The sequence below is a fragment of the Macrotis lagotis genome, chromosome 7 (assembly GCF_037893015.1).
Source record: "Macrotis lagotis isolate mMagLag1 chromosome 7, bilby.v1.9.chrom.fasta, whole genome shotgun sequence".
Classification (NCBI taxonomy): domain Eukaryota; kingdom Metazoa; phylum Chordata; class Mammalia; order Peramelemorphia; family Peramelidae; genus Macrotis; species Macrotis lagotis.
This window is the reverse complement of record NC_133664.1, coordinates 221,367,276-221,390,100: the sequence shown is the minus strand read 5'-3', so window position 1 is coordinate 221,390,100 and position 22,825 is coordinate 221,367,276. Positions and strand designations below refer to the sequence as shown.

General features: G+C 36.6%; 1 protein-coding gene across 9 annotated transcripts in view; it reads left to right on the top strand.

Moving 5' to 3' along the window:
* Nucleotides 1–22,825, top strand: part of CACNA1C (calcium voltage-gated channel subunit alpha1 C) — a 970,192-nt gene that overhangs the window by 236,277 nt on the left and 711,090 nt on the right. For 8 of the 9 annotated variants that reach the window (XM_074194966.1, XM_074194971.1, XM_074194972.1 and 5 more), the window contains 2 exons: nt 3,578–3,900; nt 7,235–7,339. In XM_074194966.1, the coding sequence (XP_074051067.1) occupies nt 3,578–3,900; nt 7,235–7,339 (428 nt within the window). Of the gene's footprint in view, nt 1–3,577; nt 3,901–3,926; nt 7,340–22,825 lie in introns of those variants that run through there. The other variant, XM_074194976.1, reaches the window with a different exon arrangement.

The window sequence follows — 22,825 nt, the reverse complement described above, 5'->3', positions numbered from 1 at the left end:
TGAATATATTTGCATATTTATGTATCATTATATTGTAATTTTACCTCTTTTTATCGTCCTAGTACTTAGTTCATGGTCTGGCACAAAGTAGGTGCTTAATAAATGTTTTTTGATTGCTTTGATTAATTGTTTATGACTATATCAATATCTATAGCTGTATTTATAGCTAAATTGGACTCAAAATGGATTACAAATCCAGACTGATACTTATTATCTGCATCTTCATAGGCAAGCCACTTAACCTTTACTTTTAGTGAAAACCCAAAGATGTGCAATTGTAACATTTATGGTACATTTGTAATAGTTGTTGTTGAGTTATTTTTTCAGTTGTATCTGACTCTGTGACCTCATTTGGAATTTTCTTGGCATATGCCTGGAGTGATTTTCTATTTTCTTCTGAAGCTCATTTTACAGATGAGCAACAGAGGCAGACAGGGTTAAGTGACTTGCGTGGAGTGACATAGGTAGTAGATGTTTGAAGCTAGATTTGAACTCAGGAAAGTGAGTTTTCCTAACTTCAGGACCAGCACCCATCTACTGTGCCAGCTAACCATGGCAATCAATAATACCACCAATAAAAGGAAGTAAAAAGTTTTAAATATTGTTTATTTCATCTTAACCTTATTCTTTCTGTATTAATATAATGGCATGTAATATACATGTTTTGCAGGCAGATGTTCAATTTTTTTTAACCAATGGGGCACATGATAAAAAATTTTAAAGATGACTGCTCTAAGCTAAGGAATATTGATCTAAACAGAGCTATCAAGAAGAGAAGAGGATGTAAGGAGGGGTTATGGCAGAATGGAGTTGAAGGCTGTACTTCAAATTAATAATAAGGAACTGAAGTGTTCTGCTATAAAGCTAGTGATCCCATATACATACATGCATACACACATACATATATACATACATATGTGTATATGCATATATAAATGTACATATATACATATGTATGGGATTCTTGACATTGGGTTTGACATATGGGATTCTTCAGATAAATTCATTCAGAGAGGGAATGATGACACAGAATCTGAAGAGCTATGAGTTCCAGGTTTGACTCTATCAGCTAACTGCTGAAAACTATTAAGAGTTCATTCATCCAGGGGTGGCTAGGTGGCATAGTGGATAAAGCACTGGCCTTGGAGTCAGGAGTACCTGGGTTCAAATCCGGTCTCAGACACCTAATAATTACCTAGCTGTGTGGCCTTGGGCAAGCCACTTAACCCCATCTGCCTTGCAAAAAAAAAACCAACCTAAAAAAAAAAGAGTTCATTCATCCAAATTCAATAGATAGTAATTAAATACCTATGATATTCAGAATATTGTGCTCAGTGTTCTATTTATATTAATCTCATTTAAAAAAACAAAGACAAAATTAAACTTTATTTTTATTTAATGTTTAGATTAACATTTGGCACCCTCATATATTAGGCAATCATGTATCACATGAGGTATCCTAAGGGAAGGGTGGTGGTTCTTTAACTTGAGGGGTTGACAGTGACACCATCACTTTTTGTTTTCTTTAAACATATTGTATGTTTGAGCCTATTGCATATAACATGTGCCCAGTTAGGTGGATTTACTGATTATATTATTAGTTTTAACTAAATTAGCCCAGTTAAAATAAACAATTGACTGAAAAAGAGTCTTCTAAAGTTAAACCACATATTGAAGATAATAATGAAAGTGCAGGCAAATTATTAGAAAAATGGTCCCGTTGACATTTTTGATAGATACTAAGTTTGGATACCATCCCTACAGATTATAAAGAATGGTTTGGATATTGTCCCTTAGATAAGACATGTCTAGAACTATTTATAAAATGTGTTTTGAGGTCTCAGTGGAGAGGGCATTCTTGATGGGATATCAGAATAAGTTTCTTGGAGGAGATAACATTATAATGGACTTGCAAAGATGGAAAGGAATTCAACAAGTGCAAAATGGGAGAGAAGGCATTTCTGGCATAGTATAAGTGAATGTTTGAAGGCAGGAAAGGGAAGAGTATGTTTGAGTACATGAAGAGTCATAAATTTTGGTTAGATAATAGAACAGTTAGAAGGGAGTAATCTGAGTAGGCTGATCTCAGACAATCTTTCTATTTGAAAATTGAAGAACTTCTAAGTCTAGTGGTGAGAAGTGAAATCTCTCTTTTTAATTTGCACATAAATGGACTCCATAATGCATATATTCTTCTGTTCTTCATGTCATCCATATAAAAAAGTGTCCATTCTTCTTGCTAAGGCAAAACCTCTCTATAAGCATAATCTATCTACTCTAGCAGATTGCCCTCTAGATTATTGCTATATTCTCATTAATTTTCAGTCTTGCCATGTCTACTGGCTCATTACCCACTGTCTACTGACATGTTAATGCTTCCTCCATTCTAAAAAAAACACATTCATTCTGGCTATTTATTCCATATCTCTCCTCCTATTTGTGGCAAAACTCCTTGAGAGTGCCTTTATTTTCTTTCTTTTCATTCTTAGCTTCCTGCAGTCTACCTTCTGACCTTATCATTTAACTGAAACTACTCTCCAAAGTTACTATCTCTTAATGATATAATTTAATGATCTTTTCTCAGTCCTCATCTTTTTTTTTTTTGTTTTCTCTGAAGCCTTTGACACTGGTCAATTACTTCCCTTTCTCTTTGATAATGTCTTCTCTCTAAAATTTTGGTACACTACACTTCTGCTTATTTGGTCACTTTTTCTTCTGTTTTCTTTGGTGAATTTTCATCCAGTCATATGTAATAACCATAGAGCCCTCTTCTGTTTTGCTTTGATACTATTTCACTTGGTAGTTTGTCTAACTGAATTCAATTATTACCTCTACCCTGATGATTCTCAAATCTATTTATCCAGTCCTAACCCCTATGCTGACCTCAAGGTTGATATTTCCAATTGCTTATTCAACATATCAAACTGACTGTTTTGCACTTTTTCAATTCAGTATGTCTGAAACTGAGCTCATTATCTTTCCCCCAAAAGTTTCTTTCCTTCCAACTTCCCCATTACCGTTGAAGGTGCTATTGTACTCCTAGCCCCTCAGACTTACAATCTGGGTATCATTCTCAACTCCTTATCTCACCCTGCCTGGCAGGTCCTGAGTAGTATGAATAATTAATCCTGTGAAGTTATGACATGTATCTGTTTGCACTGTTTGAATTTATAATTATGTAAAATGTGGTCATGAGTTTGAGACCAATGGAACTATGAAATAAAAGTTCACATAATGTGATCTCTTCAGAGGATTCATTATTTGCACTAATTTGAACCTGGTTGTATTGATGGAAAGACCCAAAGCTTATGGAGAAACTAGACCCAGAAAATAATGGGTTTTGCCTAAAATCACTCAGTTAATTAGTAGCACCTAAGTCTCTTAATACTTAGTTCAGTATTTCTTTTAGTACTCCAAACTCAGGTGAACCCAGTTTTCAATTTTCTTTATCCTTCTCCTTAGCTCTCCATTTTGTGTGATTAAAATAATTCTTGAGATCTGGTACTCCAGAACTCTTTCCACATTCCTCTTATTCTTCCTTAGTAACCTTCTTATTCTCTCCAACTTCCTTCTACAGGTTCCAACTATGGGAGCCCTCGACCAGCTCATGCCAACATGAATGCCAATGCCGCGGCAGGGCTTGCTCCTGAGCATATCCCCACTCCAGGAGCGGCCCTCTCATGGCAAGCAGCCATTGATGCTGCCCGGCAAGCCAAGTTGATGGGCAGTGCTGGCAATGCCACCATCTCCACTGCCAGCTCTACTCAGAGGAAACGGCAGCAGTATGGGAAGCAGAAGAAGCAAGGGAGTACCACAGCCAATCGTCCACCCCGTGCATTGCTCTGCTTGACCCTAAAAAACCCCATCCGAAGAGCATGCATAAGCATTGTTGAATGGAAATATCCTTTTTGGTGGGGTTTGGGAAGTATTTTTGTACTTGCCTCCTGCTAGCAGTGTTTACTTTAGGGAAGCAGTGGGACAAGTCAGAGGACTTGGGATCTAATTCTTCCTCTGCCCTAATTGTGAGCTTGGGCAAGTCACTTAATCTCTTTGGGCCTCAGTTTCCAAATATGTAAACATAGGGGGAGGCGGGGTTGTATTTGATGTGTCTGATAATTATTATCCCATGAGCCGTCACTCCAGATAGTACTAGCCCTAAGAAAACTTGAAACCTAAGCAGGCTCTGTGGGCAATGTCTTATTTTCAGAGATAAGAAATAATAATAATTTTTTGGGCTATATAATATTTCATAGATAACAAATCATTATATTTCTATTTAATACAGCATAGTATAGGAAAAAAGAATATTGGATTTGGGGTCTTGGACTTGCATTTGGATTTGGGATAAAGTCCTAGCTCTGATATTTATTCCATACTTGATCATAACCTTTCTAAGTCTCAGTTTCCTCATCTATAAAATGAGAGTATTGACACAAATAACCCTGGGTACCTTTGCTCAGTCTCAATCCTATGAGCCCTATGATGTAGATCATGCAAGTAGGTACTATTTTATAGTGTGAGAAATAGACTAAGAAAAGTAACTTGAGCAAAGTGACACAGGTGGTCAGCCCTCAAGTCAGTACTCAAACCCAGATTTTTTACTTCAAGACTATTCTTCCTTCCATTATACTGTATTGTAAATGTAATTATTCTCCATGACTCTGACCCCTCCCATTCCCCTCATGATAAGCTAGATGTGTAACTTCTGTTTGACTGGGTCCTCTTTTATCTCTCTCTTTCCCCTTCCTATCATTTTTAACAGCTCTGGGGGTAGTTTCATGATCCAGTTTCTCTGGTATTAAAGAGAACATCAGTCTAGAAAAAGGAGCTATTGACCATGGTCACCTCTTAATTTAGATGCTTAAGGCTCTGGTATGAGGGATCATAGATTCTTGTTGTGCTACTTAATAGTAAGCTAATGAGTAGGCACTTTGAAAGTAGTTGGGGAGAAGGGGATGATGCCCTCTATGACATTATCAATTATTGATATAGAGAATAAATTGAAGTATCCTTCATAGCAACATAGGGAGATAGGTACTATTTATCACTCCTTTTTACAGTTCCCTACCCAGGAGTGTGCTGGAGCCAGCTTGTACCAGTTCATGAGAACAAATTGTTAAATTTTCAGTGTGGGCATTTACACTTTAGAAATTAGCAACTTCTACAAATCTGCGTTTGAGTTATTATTTTAATGCTAGTCTAGAAAGTATTGAAGAAAATATTAATAATCTGAATGAAACTTTAAAGTGTGCCTTGGTTTTTGGAGAGCTAGTTGTTAAATATTTACTAGTATTCCCTGGCTTTTAATAGTATTTCTTGAAAGCTCTTTATCACATACTCTAAGACCAGAGCTCTCCTTTTAAGGAAGTTCACATTGGCAGAAAAAGTTATGGAAAGAACACCATATTTGGTCCCAGAGGACTTAGGTAAAATCCATGCTAGCTGTATGACCTTAGGGAGGCTTCTTTCCATTTCTGGGCCTCATTTTCTCATCTGTAAAATCATAGGGTTAAATTAGAAAATCTTTGAGGTCCCTTTCAGTTCTAAGTCCTAAAGATGGTTTCTGGGGAGGAGAAAGAATTCTGGAATAGAGAGAAATCCATCATATGCTTAATCAAGAATCCCCAGTGAGGAATAAAATGAAAGTGGATGGACAAAATTCAGCGAAATAAGTGAATCAGATGTAGGATTGAGTTCTTTTCAAGGGTGGAGAATGAGCAGTAATAGTTATGATTCAAAATTTTCCTGAATGCTACCCAAGTAGCAGAAGCCAATGGTAGGAGGTTTGTGCAAAATCTCTTGCCTATACCAGAGACCTATATGAATCTCATTCCCTAATTCCAAGTTTATACCAACCTATAATCCTAATCTATAACTTCTAACCTATCTACCTTGATTAATTTCATTGATATGATATCCTATTTGATCCCAGCCCTGCTTGCATAGAATGATGAGTAGAGGATGGTCCAACTAACACCACCAACTACCAGTTTTGTAGAGACAGGTGACATGTGACAAATGGATGGATATACAATCTAAGATAGCTAGATTGATGGTGCTGTTCCCTGCTTCTCATATGACCTTGGGTAATTCAGTTCATTTCTCTATATCTCAAAGAAAAAAATTGAATTGGTTTGATCAGCTTTCTAAAGACTCTGTGATCCTATGGATCACTGCAATGATGAGAAATACAGGATTAAACCAACCTGGGCAGAATTTTATTAACTTTAGTGCATTGAACATATTGTCCTGAAAGAAAAGAAACCCACCACCAAAGAGAGGCTCTAGGTGAACATTAGATGAACATCTGGTGGTAGAAACATCACTAAGCCAGGTTGGAGTTAGGTAGATTTGAATTCTAATTTTGTCTATGCTATATATGTAACCTGGGGCAAGTCACTTGATATTTCTGTATCCCATTTGCCATCCCTATGACTGACATTTATGTAGTCTAAGAAGGTTTGTTTGCAAAGTGTTTCACATGTAGTCACTCAATTGATTTTCACAATAACCCTATGAAATAGCAACTACAAATAACCATCCTAATTTTACATTTGATGAAACTGAAGCTCTGAAAAGTTAAGTGATTTATTCAAGCTAATAAATGTTAAGGATTTGGATACAGGTCCATCTTGACCTTTGGATTCAACTTTTTTTTCACTGCACCATATTCATGGGGTATGGAGGTCTCTAAGACCCATTCCAGTTTTTGTGTTCTGTGACTTGATGAGAAAATCATTCCTTCTCTCTTTCTCTGTCTCTGTTTCTCTGTTTCTCTGTCTCTGTTTCTCTGTTTCTCTCTTCCCTCACTCAAACCCTAAGCTTCTCTAACTCTAAGCCCATTTTAACAGCTTACTAATGAGCAGGTGTAACCTTCTGAGGGGCAAAATTCCTCTGAGAGGAAATTGGAAAGATGACCATTTCTGAGGCTGCTTTTAAAAAACAGCCTCAACTCCATGTTCAGAAAAATAAAAAAAACTTTTTAAAAATTTATGTTTACTCTGGCACGCGACTGGTCTTCACTGCTTTTGACATATTAGGAAGAATTTTGGCGGGGACCCACTAGAAGCACTTAAAAAGGCATATGTTTCTTTTCAGAATACAAGGGTCCTGGAATGTATTCTTTAAACAAAATTCTTATGAATCTTTAATTTTAAAAAAGTTTATGTTTATGTTGTACATATTATTGTACATATTCTCTTTGGAAGTAATTTCCTTAACTCCCTTCCTCAGACCATTTGAAATCATTATTTTACTGACTATTTTTGCCAATTGTGTGGCCTTAGCGATCTATATTCCCTTCCCAGAAGATGATTCCAATGCCACCAATTCCAACCTGGTAAGTCCTTTTATGCCTTTCTTTTCTTAACCAGAGCTTGGAGGTGGTCTCCAATCCTCTGGAAAGAATGTTGCAAATACAGGAGAAATAAGATGTGTCGTTGGCATGTACAAAAGCCCTGTCGAGCTCAGATCCCCAGTTCTGTTTTGCTCTTTATTCAAATTAGCACCTGTCTGATCACAGCTCATTTTAGGAAAGAATATTCCAATTAGATGTTAGTGAACTCTGAATATGATGTGTTTTGAGCAGCAGATTCCTGTGAGTGTCCTGAAATGTGCTTTGTAAGTTAAAAGTGCAGGTGTTTGCAGGAGAAATATTTTATTTGTGTCTTATTTGTGCCATTCATTGTTAAAGGAGTTGAGCCTCTCAGGTGATCTATGATGTCATTGCTTAACCACTAATTACCAGGAAGGTTCTTTGAAAGTTTGCTCTTGGATGCTCAATTTGCTCATTGACATCTAGTTAGAATTTCTTTTCTTGGGAAAGGCAGCATTTCCTTGGAGTTTCTGAGGAAGCCAAGGCTCACAATTTGGTGTTAGAGCTCTCCAAGGAAAAATAAGAATATGTTTACTTTTGACTTAATATGAAATCATAACAAAGGACTCTCTTCATTTTGGGCATGTTATAGAAAAAAGCTTTAGAGTGAGTTCTGAAAATCTGCTATGTCTCTTCCTGGAGGGGGGAAATAATCATCTGCCTTGCCCAACCCCCTAAGCCTCAGGATGCAGATAACTGTTGCTTTGAAAGTGATGTGGGGGAAAAGTGTTTTGTCAGCAAAACTATCTCCTTTCCCTGGCGTTCTCAGCACCTTACTCTAATCAGTGAGATAAGACATTCCACGAAATGGTTGAAAAATGAGAAGCAGGAAAGGTTCAGAATAGCCCTTCACACTGTTGCCAAGAACAGATACTATCATTGTTGTGACCATTTATTGCTCCTTTCTTTTTTCTTTCTCTTAAAAAAATCTGTGACATTTCCTGTTGTCACTGAAGTGAGCAAATTTGATGCCTATTTAAGCCATTTCCTCATTCTGGCAAATTAGTTACTGATCCACAAAGTATTTGGTCCTTGTTGGGATTGTTACTTTTGCCTCTTGAAGCTTGGGGTGGGGAATGAATATTTCAGAAAGTGGTTCCAAATTGAACTTTGTGAAAGTTTGAATATAGAGTGATGACAAAGTCGGAATACAGATGAATAACATGAAACACAGTTCATACTATCTTCCTGAGTTGTGACACCATCCCTTAACAGACATCTTTCCCATGTCAAAATACATATAAAAGTTATTTCACAAATGTTATCTGAGAAAAGCTCTGTAGAAACTTATTGGTTATCTCTTTTTGGTTAGCTCTTGTTATATTTCTTTTTCTCTTTTGAGGAGGAAAATTCTCATCAGATTCTTGCAACTTCTGTAACTTAATCTATAATTTCCCTTTTTTAAGTACAATAGTTACAAACAGCACTGGTTTTTAATCCTTTTCATCTTGGAAAACTTGATTTGAGCAAAGGTTGTTTTGAAGTTGAGAGGACGGCTTCATCTTTAGCCCAATGGGAAGGGGAGGGGGGCTTGTCAATGATCAGAGGAGGATTGACATTGTCTTTTAGGGAGTGAGGGAAGAATAAGAGCAGTTCAAAGATTATTGTGATGGGGGGGAGAAAGGGAGAGAGAGATTTTCCTAGAGTTTTTTTTTAATTACTGGGTAGGTTCCAAGTACAAATAATGAGAGTCCAGTATGACAGATTCTTGCTTTGGGTGAATTGTATCAACTGATTTTAAGCAGGGAAAAAATAATTTCTATAGCAGGCTGCTCAGCAACAGGTCTTTGTAGCTAGGTGCTTGATGGCTCCTATAAAAACTAGGGCAAGATAACAGAGGGACAAAAACTGGAAGGACTGAACAAGGATTCAGTTTCCCATTTACTGTCAGTGATATGCCGGTATATGTTAGGCTGGTTTGAGGGTGAGAATTTGGAGAAAGGCAGTGGATTTGGGGAAAAGACTGGTTGCTATGGTAACTCCTGTAGCCCTGGATTTCTCCCTACCAAAGCTCACCTTTTCCAAACCAGTCATTACCTGTGATGTGACACTTGATTCCCCTACTTTAAATAGTATTCTAGGAAGAAAACAACAGTTATTTTTCCAATAACTGGCATGACTCTCAGGTTTCCTTTCCATCGCATCATTCAGATGTTTTGTGTGAAGAGCTTTCTTCCTCATTTGCTGTCCAAAGCCTTTTCAACTCCTTAGATTGTATTGCTTTTTGAATAAGACTTTATGCTAAAACTTAGTTTGTATTGTTACCTCACTAAGGCATCTGAACTGGACATCTGTGGAGATGCTGGAGGTGAGAGAGAGATGTGTGGGAGAGATGGAAACAGCTGAGCTTCAACCACTCAGCCAGCTTTTGCCTATGTGAATTCACTATGACTATGACACAGGGGGATTATAGAGCATAAAGTTCCCTAATATTAGTCTAAACAATCAAAAAGAGAAATGAAAGATAGATTAATATATACAATATCAACAATGGACAAGGAAGCAGGGAAGTATAAATTTGTGCTAACAAGTACTAAACTAATTGGAGGAATTTAAAAAAAAACAGTCACCTGATTTTATAATCTATAAATTTAAAGTAGATTTACGAACATTTGTGAAGGGAAGTTGTTAGTAGGTTTCAGAGAATATCAGAGAAAGAGAATTCCCCCTCATATGTTCCCTCCCCTTCCAATGAAGGGAAATAGAATTGCATAGGGTTGGTATGTTTCCTTAGAAGCCAGGATAGAGGGCAGAAACCCTGACACCTGTGTAATTGTTCCACTCTTTTCCAAATCCAGCCCTTCTCAAGCATCTCTTCAAGAGTAGCATAGAATAGTATCTGGAGCTTAAGACAAGTCTAGGAAGTATGCAGAAAGAAAATATTCTATCTTTTGAACTTTAAGGGAGGATGTTTCTATGAAGGAGATAAGGATGCACGTTTGTGGTATCTTCTCATTGTGAACTGTATCTAATATATTTTTTTTTTTGAATTCTTAGCACTGAGTACTACTTGTTGATTGATGGGGAAAAATTCATCTATCTTGATTTAAAATCATTATTAAAACATCCTAGGACTGATCTCCTAAGGCCAGAGTGTCTTTTAAATATTATTTTAATTAATATATCTGTATAATAACACTATTTTGTGAGAGGTGTGTGTGTGTGCGTGTGTGTGTGTGTGTGTGTTTGAAAAACAGAGGTTTTATTCTTTAGAATTTTGTTCTGTGAAACAGGTGAAAATGTGTATATATATTATATATTTTAAAATCAAATATACATAATATATTTTTAAATAAAAATTATATATATATATATATTTTAAAATGAAAGGATGGCCCACTTCCACAACTCTTAGTTCTGTATAGCACTTACTACAATGAATCTTTTGCTTCTCCCCACAATCTACATATATCTACTATGTATCTCTTTCATACAGAAACAAGGATGAGACATATCTCATTGCTTTGCAGACCTCACCCACTCAGTTGGATTCAAGAATAATATATCATTTAGGAAATCAAACACACACACAAGCACTTAAGTCAGAAAAATTTTTTCATATAAACTTGAAAATTCACATCCATTCTCACAAATTCACATCTGTATGTGAGTTTCGTCTTGTGGACTTTTTTTTGTCAGTTCGCACCCACTCTCACAAAAATTCTTTCTTTCTCTTCCAGACAAACCCCATTGTTTTTGTAAGCAGCTTATTCCTTTAACTTTCACTCCAAGAGGTTAAAAAAATTTTAGTCTACTTTTTTCCCTCTTGAACCTTTTGCCTTTTTACACCAAAGGCAACTTGTATTTTCCAAATAGTCAATCAGTCACCTGTGTTTACTTTTACCACCTGGTTTGTTTGGCAGTTAAGTTTCATGAAGCCATAATTATAAAAATAAAATATAGTTTATTATTACTATGCTTCATCAAGACTCCACAACAATATTATGTTGCTTATGGTTGATCCAGGATTGGACAAAACTAAGAAATTCTGAACTTAAGCTTTCTTCCTCCTTATCAGAGAAATCACATATTAGACTGGCTAGAATGAATGAGGTTTTGAGTTTCTAAAAGTCTGATAATTCAGAACCAGGAAGAATAATTTGTCTGTCCTACTCATCAAAACATTTATAATACTTCTGCTGACTACCTCCTACCCAACAGCAGGTGTTATACAGTAGGTATATTATAATAAGTTGTATAAGATCTATTGATTATATAACCTCTGCTAGCAAGGGAAAATTGTGCAACCTGCATTATATTCCCAGCCTTCGTCAAACTAATGAAGCCCACACAGATTTGGCTTGAGTTTAATTATGAAGAAAGTATATTTGGCATATGACCTCATGCAAAGAATAACACTGTGTACTTTTTTGAGCAAAAGCCAGCATTGAGAAAGGGGGTAAAATAGGGCCAGAAATATCTTTTGGGTTGAGCTTTCCTGTACTACTATGGGAGTGAGCATGAGGGATAGATCAGGAGTCAGGGGAGGCTAATTCACTGGGGATCTGGGATTTGGACTAGCTATTGAAGTAAGAGCAAAGCTTAGGTAGAAATATTTCTATTGAATTTATTTATTATTCTCCAAAAATGTAGGCTTCATGAAATCTCTTAACTCTCTTTTCTCTGTGTCTAGTCTAGAGAGTCAACCAGGATCTGTAGTATACTGCCTAATGTCTGGAGGAATCTCAAATAGGAATACTTGGAGGGGGAAGGAATTGTGGTGCTTGGAGTCAGAAGCTTATACTTCCCAGATTATCCAGGCTCAGGGGAAAATGTGCCTATGCACAACCTCATCCTCTTATTTAGAGTTGGAAGGGAACTTACATCTCATTTGGTTCCTCAGTTCTGGGAACTGAGACTCAGAAGAGAATAATATTAATATGCATTCTAATATATTTACATATAGAAAGAATTGCAATCTCAGTACCTTGGTGAAAGGAATTTGGAGGCTCACACTTATGTATGGTAGAGGAGTCGAGTCATATATTAGCAAGGGCAAGAGGTAGATAAGGGAAAAGGTAGATATGGGTGTTAAAAGACTTGACAAGGGACATAAAACTAGGAAGTATATGAAACTAGGTTTGAATTCAGGTGTGCATGATACTAGGTCCAGTGCTTTCTTCTTCCCATCAACTGCCTCTACTCTAGGAAAGAGGACTTCAGGTATTCTATTCTCAGCCTTTTCCTCTTCTGCTCTGTACCTTTCTTGCATTACCTTTCCCAGATCAGAAGATGCTTCTTATCATGATCACACCAAAATGCTGGGTCTGGAGTCAGGAAGACCTAAGTTTAAATCTGACCTCAGACACTTAGTAGCTGTGTGATCGAGGTCAAGTCACTCAACTTCTGTTTGACTTAATCCACTGGAAAAGGAAATGACAAACCATTTCAGGATCTTTGTCAAGAAAATTTCATGGTGAGATTTGGTCTATATGATGACAAAGAGTCAGACATGACTAAACAACTCAACACCAACAATCAGAACTTATAATAAAGAGAATACTGTTATCTCCAGGTTAGACTCTAAACTTTTGGTTGCAATTTGAAATCCCTTCTAGGCTCTTCTTAATATTCATTCAAATTTGATTTCACATGTTTATGAATGAGAGTGAGGATTATGGTTAACCATTTGATTATATGCAACTAGTCGATTTGCTGGGTAAGGTACTAGACTTGGAGTCAGGAAGATGAATTCAAAACTCACCTAAGACATTTAATAGATGTGTGAGTCTGGACAAGACACTTAACCCTGTTTACCTTAGTCCTGAAAAAGGAAATGATCTGGAAAAGGAAATGACTAACTACTCCATTGTCTTTGCCAAGAAAACCCCAAAAGGGATCACAAAGAATAGGATGTGATTGAAAATGACTGAACAGCAATAACATAGAAGGTTCCTTTCAACTCTAAACAAGTCTCAAATTCCTCATTGGTAAAATAGTAATTATGATGATGATGATGATGATAATAATAGTAATGAGGTAATTTTGTGAAATGCTTTGCAAGCCTTAGAGTGCTATGTTAATATTAATTGTTATTATTATTGCTATTAATATCACCATTATTATTTGCTTGGAAAGAATCCTTCCTTGTAAAAACACACATATAAAGCCACCAGCTACCAAAGTGAAATTATTATTGCCATCCCTTCCATATACAAATATTTCAGATTCTATTGTTCAGATCTTCTGGACCTGGATAATCTCATTTATAAAATAAGATGGTGTAACTGGATAATCTGTTAGGGCTTTTCAGTTCTAAATCCTTGAAACTCCATTGAATATTGGTTTTTTAGGTAGAGACTCTAATAGCTGTCCTCTGGAGAAGAGTCAATAAAGATGCTGGTTTGTGTCTTCTCAATCTTCATGTAGTGAGCTGAGCTGTGATTGCTTTCACCACTGTTTGCTTAGTAGTGAGCTTTCATACCACAATAACAATCATCATAATAAAATTTATTTTTAATACCTTCTATGTTTCATCTGAATATTCCATATAATATTGTAACATGTAACATGTAACACTGTAAAAAATTCCTTGGCTTGTAAAATGTACTAATGGATTAACACAGGTAACAAACAACCCATTCATTGCATTATATACCTAAATGGTATTGTACAAAGAAAGATATGTAGAGAAAGAAGATGCAAATCAAGATCTGTTCTTTAGATGAGGGTTGATGTGATAGTGGGATGGGAAAATATTTTCTGTGGAAGAAAACTTCTTTTTTAGAATCCTATCTCAACTGGAGTATGTCAAATGAAAAAGAGCATAGAAATAGGAGTTAGAAGATCTACTCCTGAGTCTTTTGGTTATGTTTACTTGGGGCAAGTCATTTTTCTATTGCCTCCCATTTCTTAGTATGTGAAATGGGAATAATATCTTTTCTGTATAACTATATCTTTGGGTTGCTGGGGGATACAATGAAATAATAACTGTTTTAAACAATGAAAGGTCTTTTTGAAGTAAATGTTAAGTAGCAAGAGATAATTTATGAAGAAATAAACAGAAGGAAGGTTTGGAAGAAAAGGAAAAGAGTTGGAGTCTTTGCTGATGAACTGGAGATTGAATGAAGGAGAAATAAAGCCCACACAAACATATGATCATATATTTAGAGCTGGAAGGGACTTAAGTCTTTTGTAGAAGAGAAAAGCAAAACTCAGGGAGATTCAAATGATCCCAGGGAGGTTCCATGATCACATGGAAATAAAACTCAAATTGGACCCATGAAGCCAGATCATTTAGAAGAAATCCAAAATGTCTAATAACAACAGCTGAACATGTATAAAGCTCTTGTTATTTACAGAACTCCTTTCAACAACTCTTGAGAGGTCTGTCATACAATTTTTATAATCCCTGCCCCCAAACTATGAGTGGAAGGATGAAGGTTCAAATCTTCACTCTCTGATTCCAAGTCTAGAGCTTTCCACTCTGGTTACAGGCTTCAATAAGGACAGGACTGTATTTGATGTAAACTTTGTGAACCTTTTCAGGATCTGACAGTTCTAAATTTGTTGTGGATACTACAGTAATTAAGTACTAAATGAGAAGAGACACATCATTTTCCCTACATTTAGCAATGAATGGAAGTCAATAAAGAACTTTGAAAGACCTTGAGAACTCTAAGCACTGTATTTGTCCAGCATCACTGGAGATATTTTTAAAGTTGGAAGAGACCTTGGAGATCACCTAGGTGAACTCAACTATACTCATAAGGAAAAGAAGGCTCAGGAAGTTGGAGTGACTTGCCTCCTAAGGTCATACAGCAAATTAGTCGCAAAGCTGGAACTCACTAAGATTTTCTTAATCCTAATTTCAGCTCCTTGAAATTGAGGACTTTCTCATTTTTATATTCTTATCCTCAGTGACTAGCTTGATGCCTGGTACATAATAGGCATCTAATAAATGTGTATTGACTGATTGAAGCTGCCCACAAGCAATTTTCCTTGTATCTGAAGCTTCCTCCTGTTCATTTTTTTACTATTTGGGATTTAAATTCTTTCCTAAATGTATTACACATTTTCCTGCTTTCTTAAATGGTGTATAAAGAAAATAATTTGTCATATTTTCAATGACTCAGACATGTCATTTTAATCATTTAGATCTATGAAGCACTTATTCTACTCAAGACACTTTACTAGGTGTGGGGGAATACAAAGACAAAAATGAATAGTTCAGGTCTTCAAGGAACATCTTCTTGGAAGTGAGACATTGACATGTAACTGGAAAAATCTAAAGTAGATAATGATGGAAAGATAGTGAAGGAAAGATCTTCTAAACAAAGTGCTCAAGAATATTTGAGGTGCTGGATGACTCTTTCAGCTTTGGGACTGTGGAAAACATTCATGGAAGAAGACAGAAAGGCAGACATAAGGAGGGAATGATTTGGCTGTTAGCCTGGGCAAATGACCTAAGGCAAGAGACAATAGCCTGGAAGGGAAAGGAAAAGAAGAAAAATAGTATTAATTAATGAGTCAGGCACTATGCTGTGCATTTTACCCTATTATATCATTTGATCTTCACAACAGCCCTGGTAGGTAGGTAGGTAGGTGCTATTCTTACTCTCATTCTATAATTAAGGAAACTCAGGCAAAGAGAGGTTAAGTGATTTGCACAAGGTCACTTAACTAGGAAGTGTCTGAGGCTAATTTTGAACTTAGGTTTTTCTGAATCCAGGTTTTTCACTGTGGCTGAGTTTGGGGAATAGTTTGTTTTTTTGCTTTTTGCAAGGCAATGGGGTTAAGTGACTTGCCCAAGGTCACACAGCTAGGTAATTATCAAGTGAGGCCAAATTTAAACTCAGGTCCTCCTGACTCTAGGGCCAGTGCTCTATCCACTACAGCACCTAGCCACCCCCCAGGAAATAGTTTGTAGTCCAGTTTGGCTGAAACATAAAATATGGGGAAAGTTATAAAATGAAATCAGACTGGTTGGAACCAGATTGTAGAAGAATGAAAGTGTTGGAAGCATGTTCAATTCATCCTAGAGGTGATGGGGAAATCTTTAAAAGATTTTCAGCAGGAGAATGCCCTAGTCAGTCCTATGCTTTAGGGTAATCAATTAGCTATATGAAGCCTGAGTTGGAGAGAGGAGAGACTCTAGAATCAGAAACATTAGTGAGGAGTATAATGAAAAAGCCCAGGTGAGTGACTGGAAAGTGTGAACTAGGATGGTGGAAGGAAGAGTTGATGGTAGTGAAATGACTGTAAGGTGATATCAATAGAATAGGAAAGTTTAGTGGGAGGGGCAGACTTAGGGGGAAAGATGAAGGGTTTGATTTTGGACACAGTAAATTTATAGTAGTTGTAGACATTTAGGTGATTAGTTGGTTCAGCAGACTATAGTAACATGGGGCAGGGGTTCAGGGCTAGAGATCTAGACCTGCATAGCAGTCACTCCTCTACTTAGAGATCTTCAGTGACTCCTACCATCTAGTTCAGACTAACCACTTCCACCCAATCTCTGTTGTGTGGGGGGATTTATTTCGCATCCTGGCTTTATTATTTATTATTTATGAGTCTTTTCCAAGAACCTTCATTCAAATTTGGAGATAACTTAGGGATTCAAAGGAACTTAAAGCCAAGTTCTAAATATAGTTGCTGCCCTTTCCAAATGGATGAAGAGCAGTATGTGGATTGTCTGTCTGCTGCAAAGTTCAACATGGGCAGTACCACAGCCCCAAGAAAGCCTTCCATAGAAATGAGGCAGAAGGAACAGGGAGAGAGCAGTGTGCTACCTCTGATTTTATCTAAAATACCTTCCATTTACCCCATCATGTTGTACATGCAGCCTCAGGTCTTTGCAAATTTTCTCACTGACTTATTTCTTATTTTTGAGTTTAAACCTGGCATAGCTTTTGAATAATTCCATTAGCACTAACCTGGAATTTGCAAAGACCTCCACAAACACACCGTTGAAATGATTTGAAAACACTAATGCTTATTTCTCTTGCCTTGTAAAGCACATTACCAAAAATATATCTTGGAAAAGTCTTTCTTCCTAGTATCTTTCACTGGGTCTCTGGAATAGGGCTATAAGAAATTAGTTAGGTCAGCTGTATCCAGGGAGAAGACCTTGGTTCCTTCCAACCTGCCAACAAGCCCTGTGTATTCACAATTGGGTCAGTTCTCAACATGAACAAGAGAATAAGCATGAAGTTCAGAACATACTGGACTTTTGTATTTGGGGTGTGTGAAGCAGGGAAGGTCGGGGTCATTATATTTAAGGCAATGCGGTATATAGTTAAAATAAAATGGTGTCTCTGGCCTTGAAGCATTTTAACATGATTTTTTTTTAACATAGCCTTTATAGGGAATGATTATGGCTTAGGAAGGCATTTGGATTGGAGGAGTCATAAGGTTCTTTTTGGTTCTAAATTCAATGATTGAGGACTTAGATGTGATTTTGGCAGCAAAAGGACATGACCCCTGACTTTGATTCTTTTTTTAAAAAGTATAAATATATATATATATATATATATATATATATATATATATATATATATATATGGATATATTTACATATACATGTATAAATATAATTTTAAAAGCATTATTGCCTTTTGTCTGTTGGTTGTTTCTAGATACCCACCTCTCTTCACTTTCTTCTTTGTACAATTGAAGCACTGAACCCTTGTTTGCAAAAACAGAAAAGTATACTAGGTGGTTTGATGTGATTTGATCCCAGACACTTATCAGCTCTATGACCCTAGGCAAATCACTTAACCTCATTCTGTCTCAGGGTCTCATCTATAAAGTGGATATGATAAAAATAGCACCAACCCCCTAGATTGTTGTGAGGATCAAATGAAGTGATATTTGTAAAGCCTTTTGAATATTTTAAAGTGGTATAAAATGTTGATTTCAATAAAAACAGCCAATGTGGTAACCATGTATGCCAATGTCTATATTGGCCTCAACATCTCTTTTAAAAGAAGGGAAGGGTGTTTCATATAATTTTCTTTTTGCAGGGACGAAATCATTTCAGTACAATTATGCATGTTCATTTTCTTCTAGTGTTCTTTTAATTTATGATGGTATAGTCATTGTTAAGCCCACAATTCAGAATTGAAAGGAATGTTTGAAGCCATAGATTTTAACTCCTTCATTTTCCCAATGAGGAAACTGAAACCCATAAAGGTAAGTGACTTGCCAGAGTCACCCAGTTATTATATATATGAGAAAGGATTCTAATCCAAATATTTTTGACTCCATGTGTAGAACTCTACTGACTCTGACACCTAGCTTCCTCTTGTTTTCCTGATTCTGCTTAATTTACTCTTGATCAGTATATATAAATTTCTCTGAATTTCTCATATACAGAATATTTTCCTATTTCATTTTATTCACACCACAGTTCAGTCAATCCTTAATGGATGGACACTCACTTGATTTCCAGTTCTTGGTCAAAAGGTCTGCTATGAATATTTTAGTAGACATGGTCCCTTCTGTCTTTGATTTCAAACACTGGTTCTTAAGATCTTAAATGAGTGCCTCAACTTTTATAGGGCCTTATTCAGATAAAAATACAAAAAGAAGGTTAACAACTACTCCACAAAAATCATTATAATCACCTACTCTGTAAGAGCACTATGTTATGTGTTGGGGGAGATTTAAAATTTTCTGACTTTATGGAATTTATATTATATTAGAGATATCAGACACAGACACTGATCACAGGTATTTTGAAGGTTTGAAAAGAAAAATACCTTTACTTTACCTTTTTTCCCCTCCATATAACCTTCTTTATGAGTAATATAGTTATATAGCAGTAGTATGAAGTTTTAGTCCCCCGAGTGCTTTGATGATAATGTATAAAAGTGTATGTGTATGTGGCTGGGGAATAGAGGGGAAGGAGAACCATCCTCATCAGAGGATGAATCTATGGGAAAGATGTACAGTATCCCTAAGATGAAATAATCAAATCTCTCATTTGACATATTTGGTTTCATCAACCTACCTAACTGGGCTATCATGGAGGGAGCTCCTAATGAAAAGATACAGAGACAAAGATGAAATATTCCTTGCTTCCAAACAACCTATATTCCATGGTGAGGGTAGGGATGGTAATATAGGAACAAGTTATATAGGATATATAAAAATAAATGCAAGACAAATTTTATGCTATTGGGGGAATCAGAAAAAGCCTTTTTCAGAAAGTGTCTTGAGCAGAATGTTGAGGGAAAGAAGAGACTTTGAGAGATGGAGGGGAGATGAAAATGTATTCCAAGTGATAGACAGTGCAAAGTCACAAAGACAGGAAGACAGTGCTGTTTGTGTGGAGAAGCAAGAAGAGCACTTTGGCAGGACCATAGAGTTCAAGAAGTGAGGCAAGGATTGATAAGACTGGAAATGTTAAATATTAAGACCATATCTTAGACAGCTCGGTGCCACTGTGGATAGAGCACTGGCTTTAGGGTCAGGAGGATTGGAGTTCAAATCCGACCTTAGACACTTGACACTAGACACTGAGAAAACCACCTAACCCTGATTGCCTCTCATCCAGGGTAATCTCCAGTTGTTCTGATTCAAATCTGATCACTGGACATGGATGACTCTGAAGGAGAAAGTGAGGCTGGTGACAGCATAGCCCCCTTCACTCAAATCCAATTAATGTGCTTGGCATAGTCTTCTTTAAGAACAAAGGGCATCATCATCATCATCATCTATGGATGTAGATAGATTTTTTTCTCAGAGTTTGTCTATAAAGGGGAGGGAAATTTTTTAGTTAATAACTTGAAGAGATAAGTCACAGAAGGTTTTTTTTAGTTTTGGGGACTCACTCAGAAGGTTTGGAGATAAGTGATTGAAGGAACAATTTTCTGAAGCAGATGAAAGGTAAATTAGATTAAGGGCAATATTCAAATATTCAAATCTTAGTAGATTTCCTGGGTACAAAGAGGCATCACAGCATGGTGTAGTGCAAAGACTTCTGCATTTCGAGATAGAAGAGTTAGATTCAAATATTGAATGTTACAATTTGCTAACTTGTGTTACTCTGCCCAAGTCATTTAACTTTCTTGACCTCATTTTAAGAATGAGGGGGTTGGACTGGACTCTTCTAAGAACCCTTCTCACTCTAAATTTATAAATCAGTTTCTCTTAAAGTACTCATTTGTTGTCTTCAAACACCCAGATATGTGGAGACATAAAGAACCTTTGGGTTATCTGCTCAATAAAAGTCAATTTTGCTCATGAAAGTTTCCTGATTCCTTCTTACTAACAAGAAATACACAGTCAAGCAAGACTTCTTCCTAGAGACCTATACGTTTCTGGGAATGCATAGAATGTGGATGTCCAGTTATTTCAGTCGTGCTTGAGTATTTTTGACCTCATTTGGGGTTTTCTTGGCAGAGATCCTAGAGTAGTTTGTTCTTTTTCTAGCTCACTTTACAGATGAGGAAACCGAGGGAAAAAGAGTTAAGTGTCTTGCCCAGGGTCACACAGTTAATAAATGTCTGAGTCTTCCTGATTCCAGGCCTGGCACTCTTATCTCTTAGCTGACTACATAGTCAGAATATCACCCACCAATATGAAATGGTCATCTTCCAAGATTTGCAAACAGATTTACATCAAAGGTCAGAAAAGACTAAGAATCTACTTAAAGACTAAGGCATATGACCAGAAATCAGATGACCACTATTAGGGAAATCTCCAACACTTTTATTCTTTATTTTTTTTACACTTTTTTATGTTCTAGGGTAGGAAACTGTGGGTAAGACCATACTGTACCTTATTCAGTTATCTCTGTGTTTGACAGCTAACTCCTATTGCTTGCTGTAGATAATAACTTCTGCCAAATACCCGTGGCTTTATGTATTTTCCATCTGGCATCTGAAGCCACACTGTAGGAAACTTGAACCACGGACACTGACATTTGTGCCAAAAAAGATACAGAACAACCCAATTGGAGGTTAAAGTGAGCCTCCCAAGCCACATCTTTAATACTTCCTTAGCACCTCTAAGTGCACAGCTTGAGTGACGAATGAGACATGGCAAATGAAAGATCACTTTTCTATCCTCTCCTCCTCTTGTTTCTGGCTACATTAACCTTTTGGGGGGAGATACAGTTCTTTCCTTCTACCAGCTTCATCCATGCCCCGCCCCCCTCCCCATCCAACCTTGTCCTTCTTCTTAGGCAAGCATCAGCTTAGTTTGGCAGTGGTATTAGTAGTGACTCATCTCTGCCAGCTTTTGATCTAAACACAGAGTGGAAAGCTCGCTTTAGACACTGGAAATTTTGCCAAACTGGCCCAAGAAACTTTGAAGGGGAGTAACTTCAATGTTTCTGACTATAGCACTTGTATCCCAACTGATTATGGCATTTTATTTCATTTGGAAGAAGTTTGGGAGATAGATATCTTATATCCTCATGTGAAATTGAGTCCATTAAGAGTAGGCAATGCCTGTCATGGGGGGGGGGTGATCTAGACACAATGTATACTGGGTTATAGACAGAATGACCTTTGGAGAACTTCCTCTAGCCCTGTGAATCCTTGATTCCCCACATATTGTTTTTTGGTATTATGGGGAGTGAATCTCTAATCATTTAAAGTCACTTTCTGTCATGCTGTGACTCCATTTTACTTTTTTTTGCAAATAAATAGCAGTTGGATTCTAGACTTTGGAAGAGTGAAATGTAATGGGGAAAAACCCAGTAAATTGGAGTATGGAGCCCTACATTTCAGTCCTTACTCCACTTATAATTAGCTGTGGGACCTTGGGCAAGTCATTTTCCTGAGTCTCAATTTATAAAATGAGGACTCCATGATCGCTAAGAACATTTCTAATCTTCTGTTTGCCTATGATTCTTTGCCTTCTGTGTCACATATTTAGACCCTTGGCTTCTAAACTATATTCAAGTAAGTCATGATTTTCAGTGCTGAATTGGAAAGAGGATAGAAGGGATGTATTCCTCAGTCTTTTCTTAGGTAGTGATTGTAGTTTGCTTCTAAGGAAGTGGCCAGTGGTCAATGACTAGAGTAGAGATGTAAGAATATTTGCATTTATTCTAAATTTCTTTTATTCAATATATTGAGGGAGATGAATAAGTCTTAGAACAATCTGGAATTTTGCACAGAGTTATAAAACTGTATATACCTTTGAACCAGAAATATTAGTATTAGATTCGTTTCCGAAGGTGATCAGGAAAAAGGAAAAGAACTTAAATGTTCTAAAATATTTATAGTAGCTCTCTCTGTGGTAGCATTCTATTTGTGATAGCAAAGAACTGGAAATTGAGGGAATGCCCATTAATTGGGGAATGACTGAATAAATTATGGTATATGATTGTGATGTAATACTACTGTGCTATAAGAAATGATGAGACGGTTCATTTTACAAAAACATGGAAAGTTTGAATGAAATAATGCAGAATGAAATGAATAGAACCAAGAGAATTTTACATACAATAACAACAATTTTTTTCAAGGAGTAATTGTGAATGCCTAAGCTATT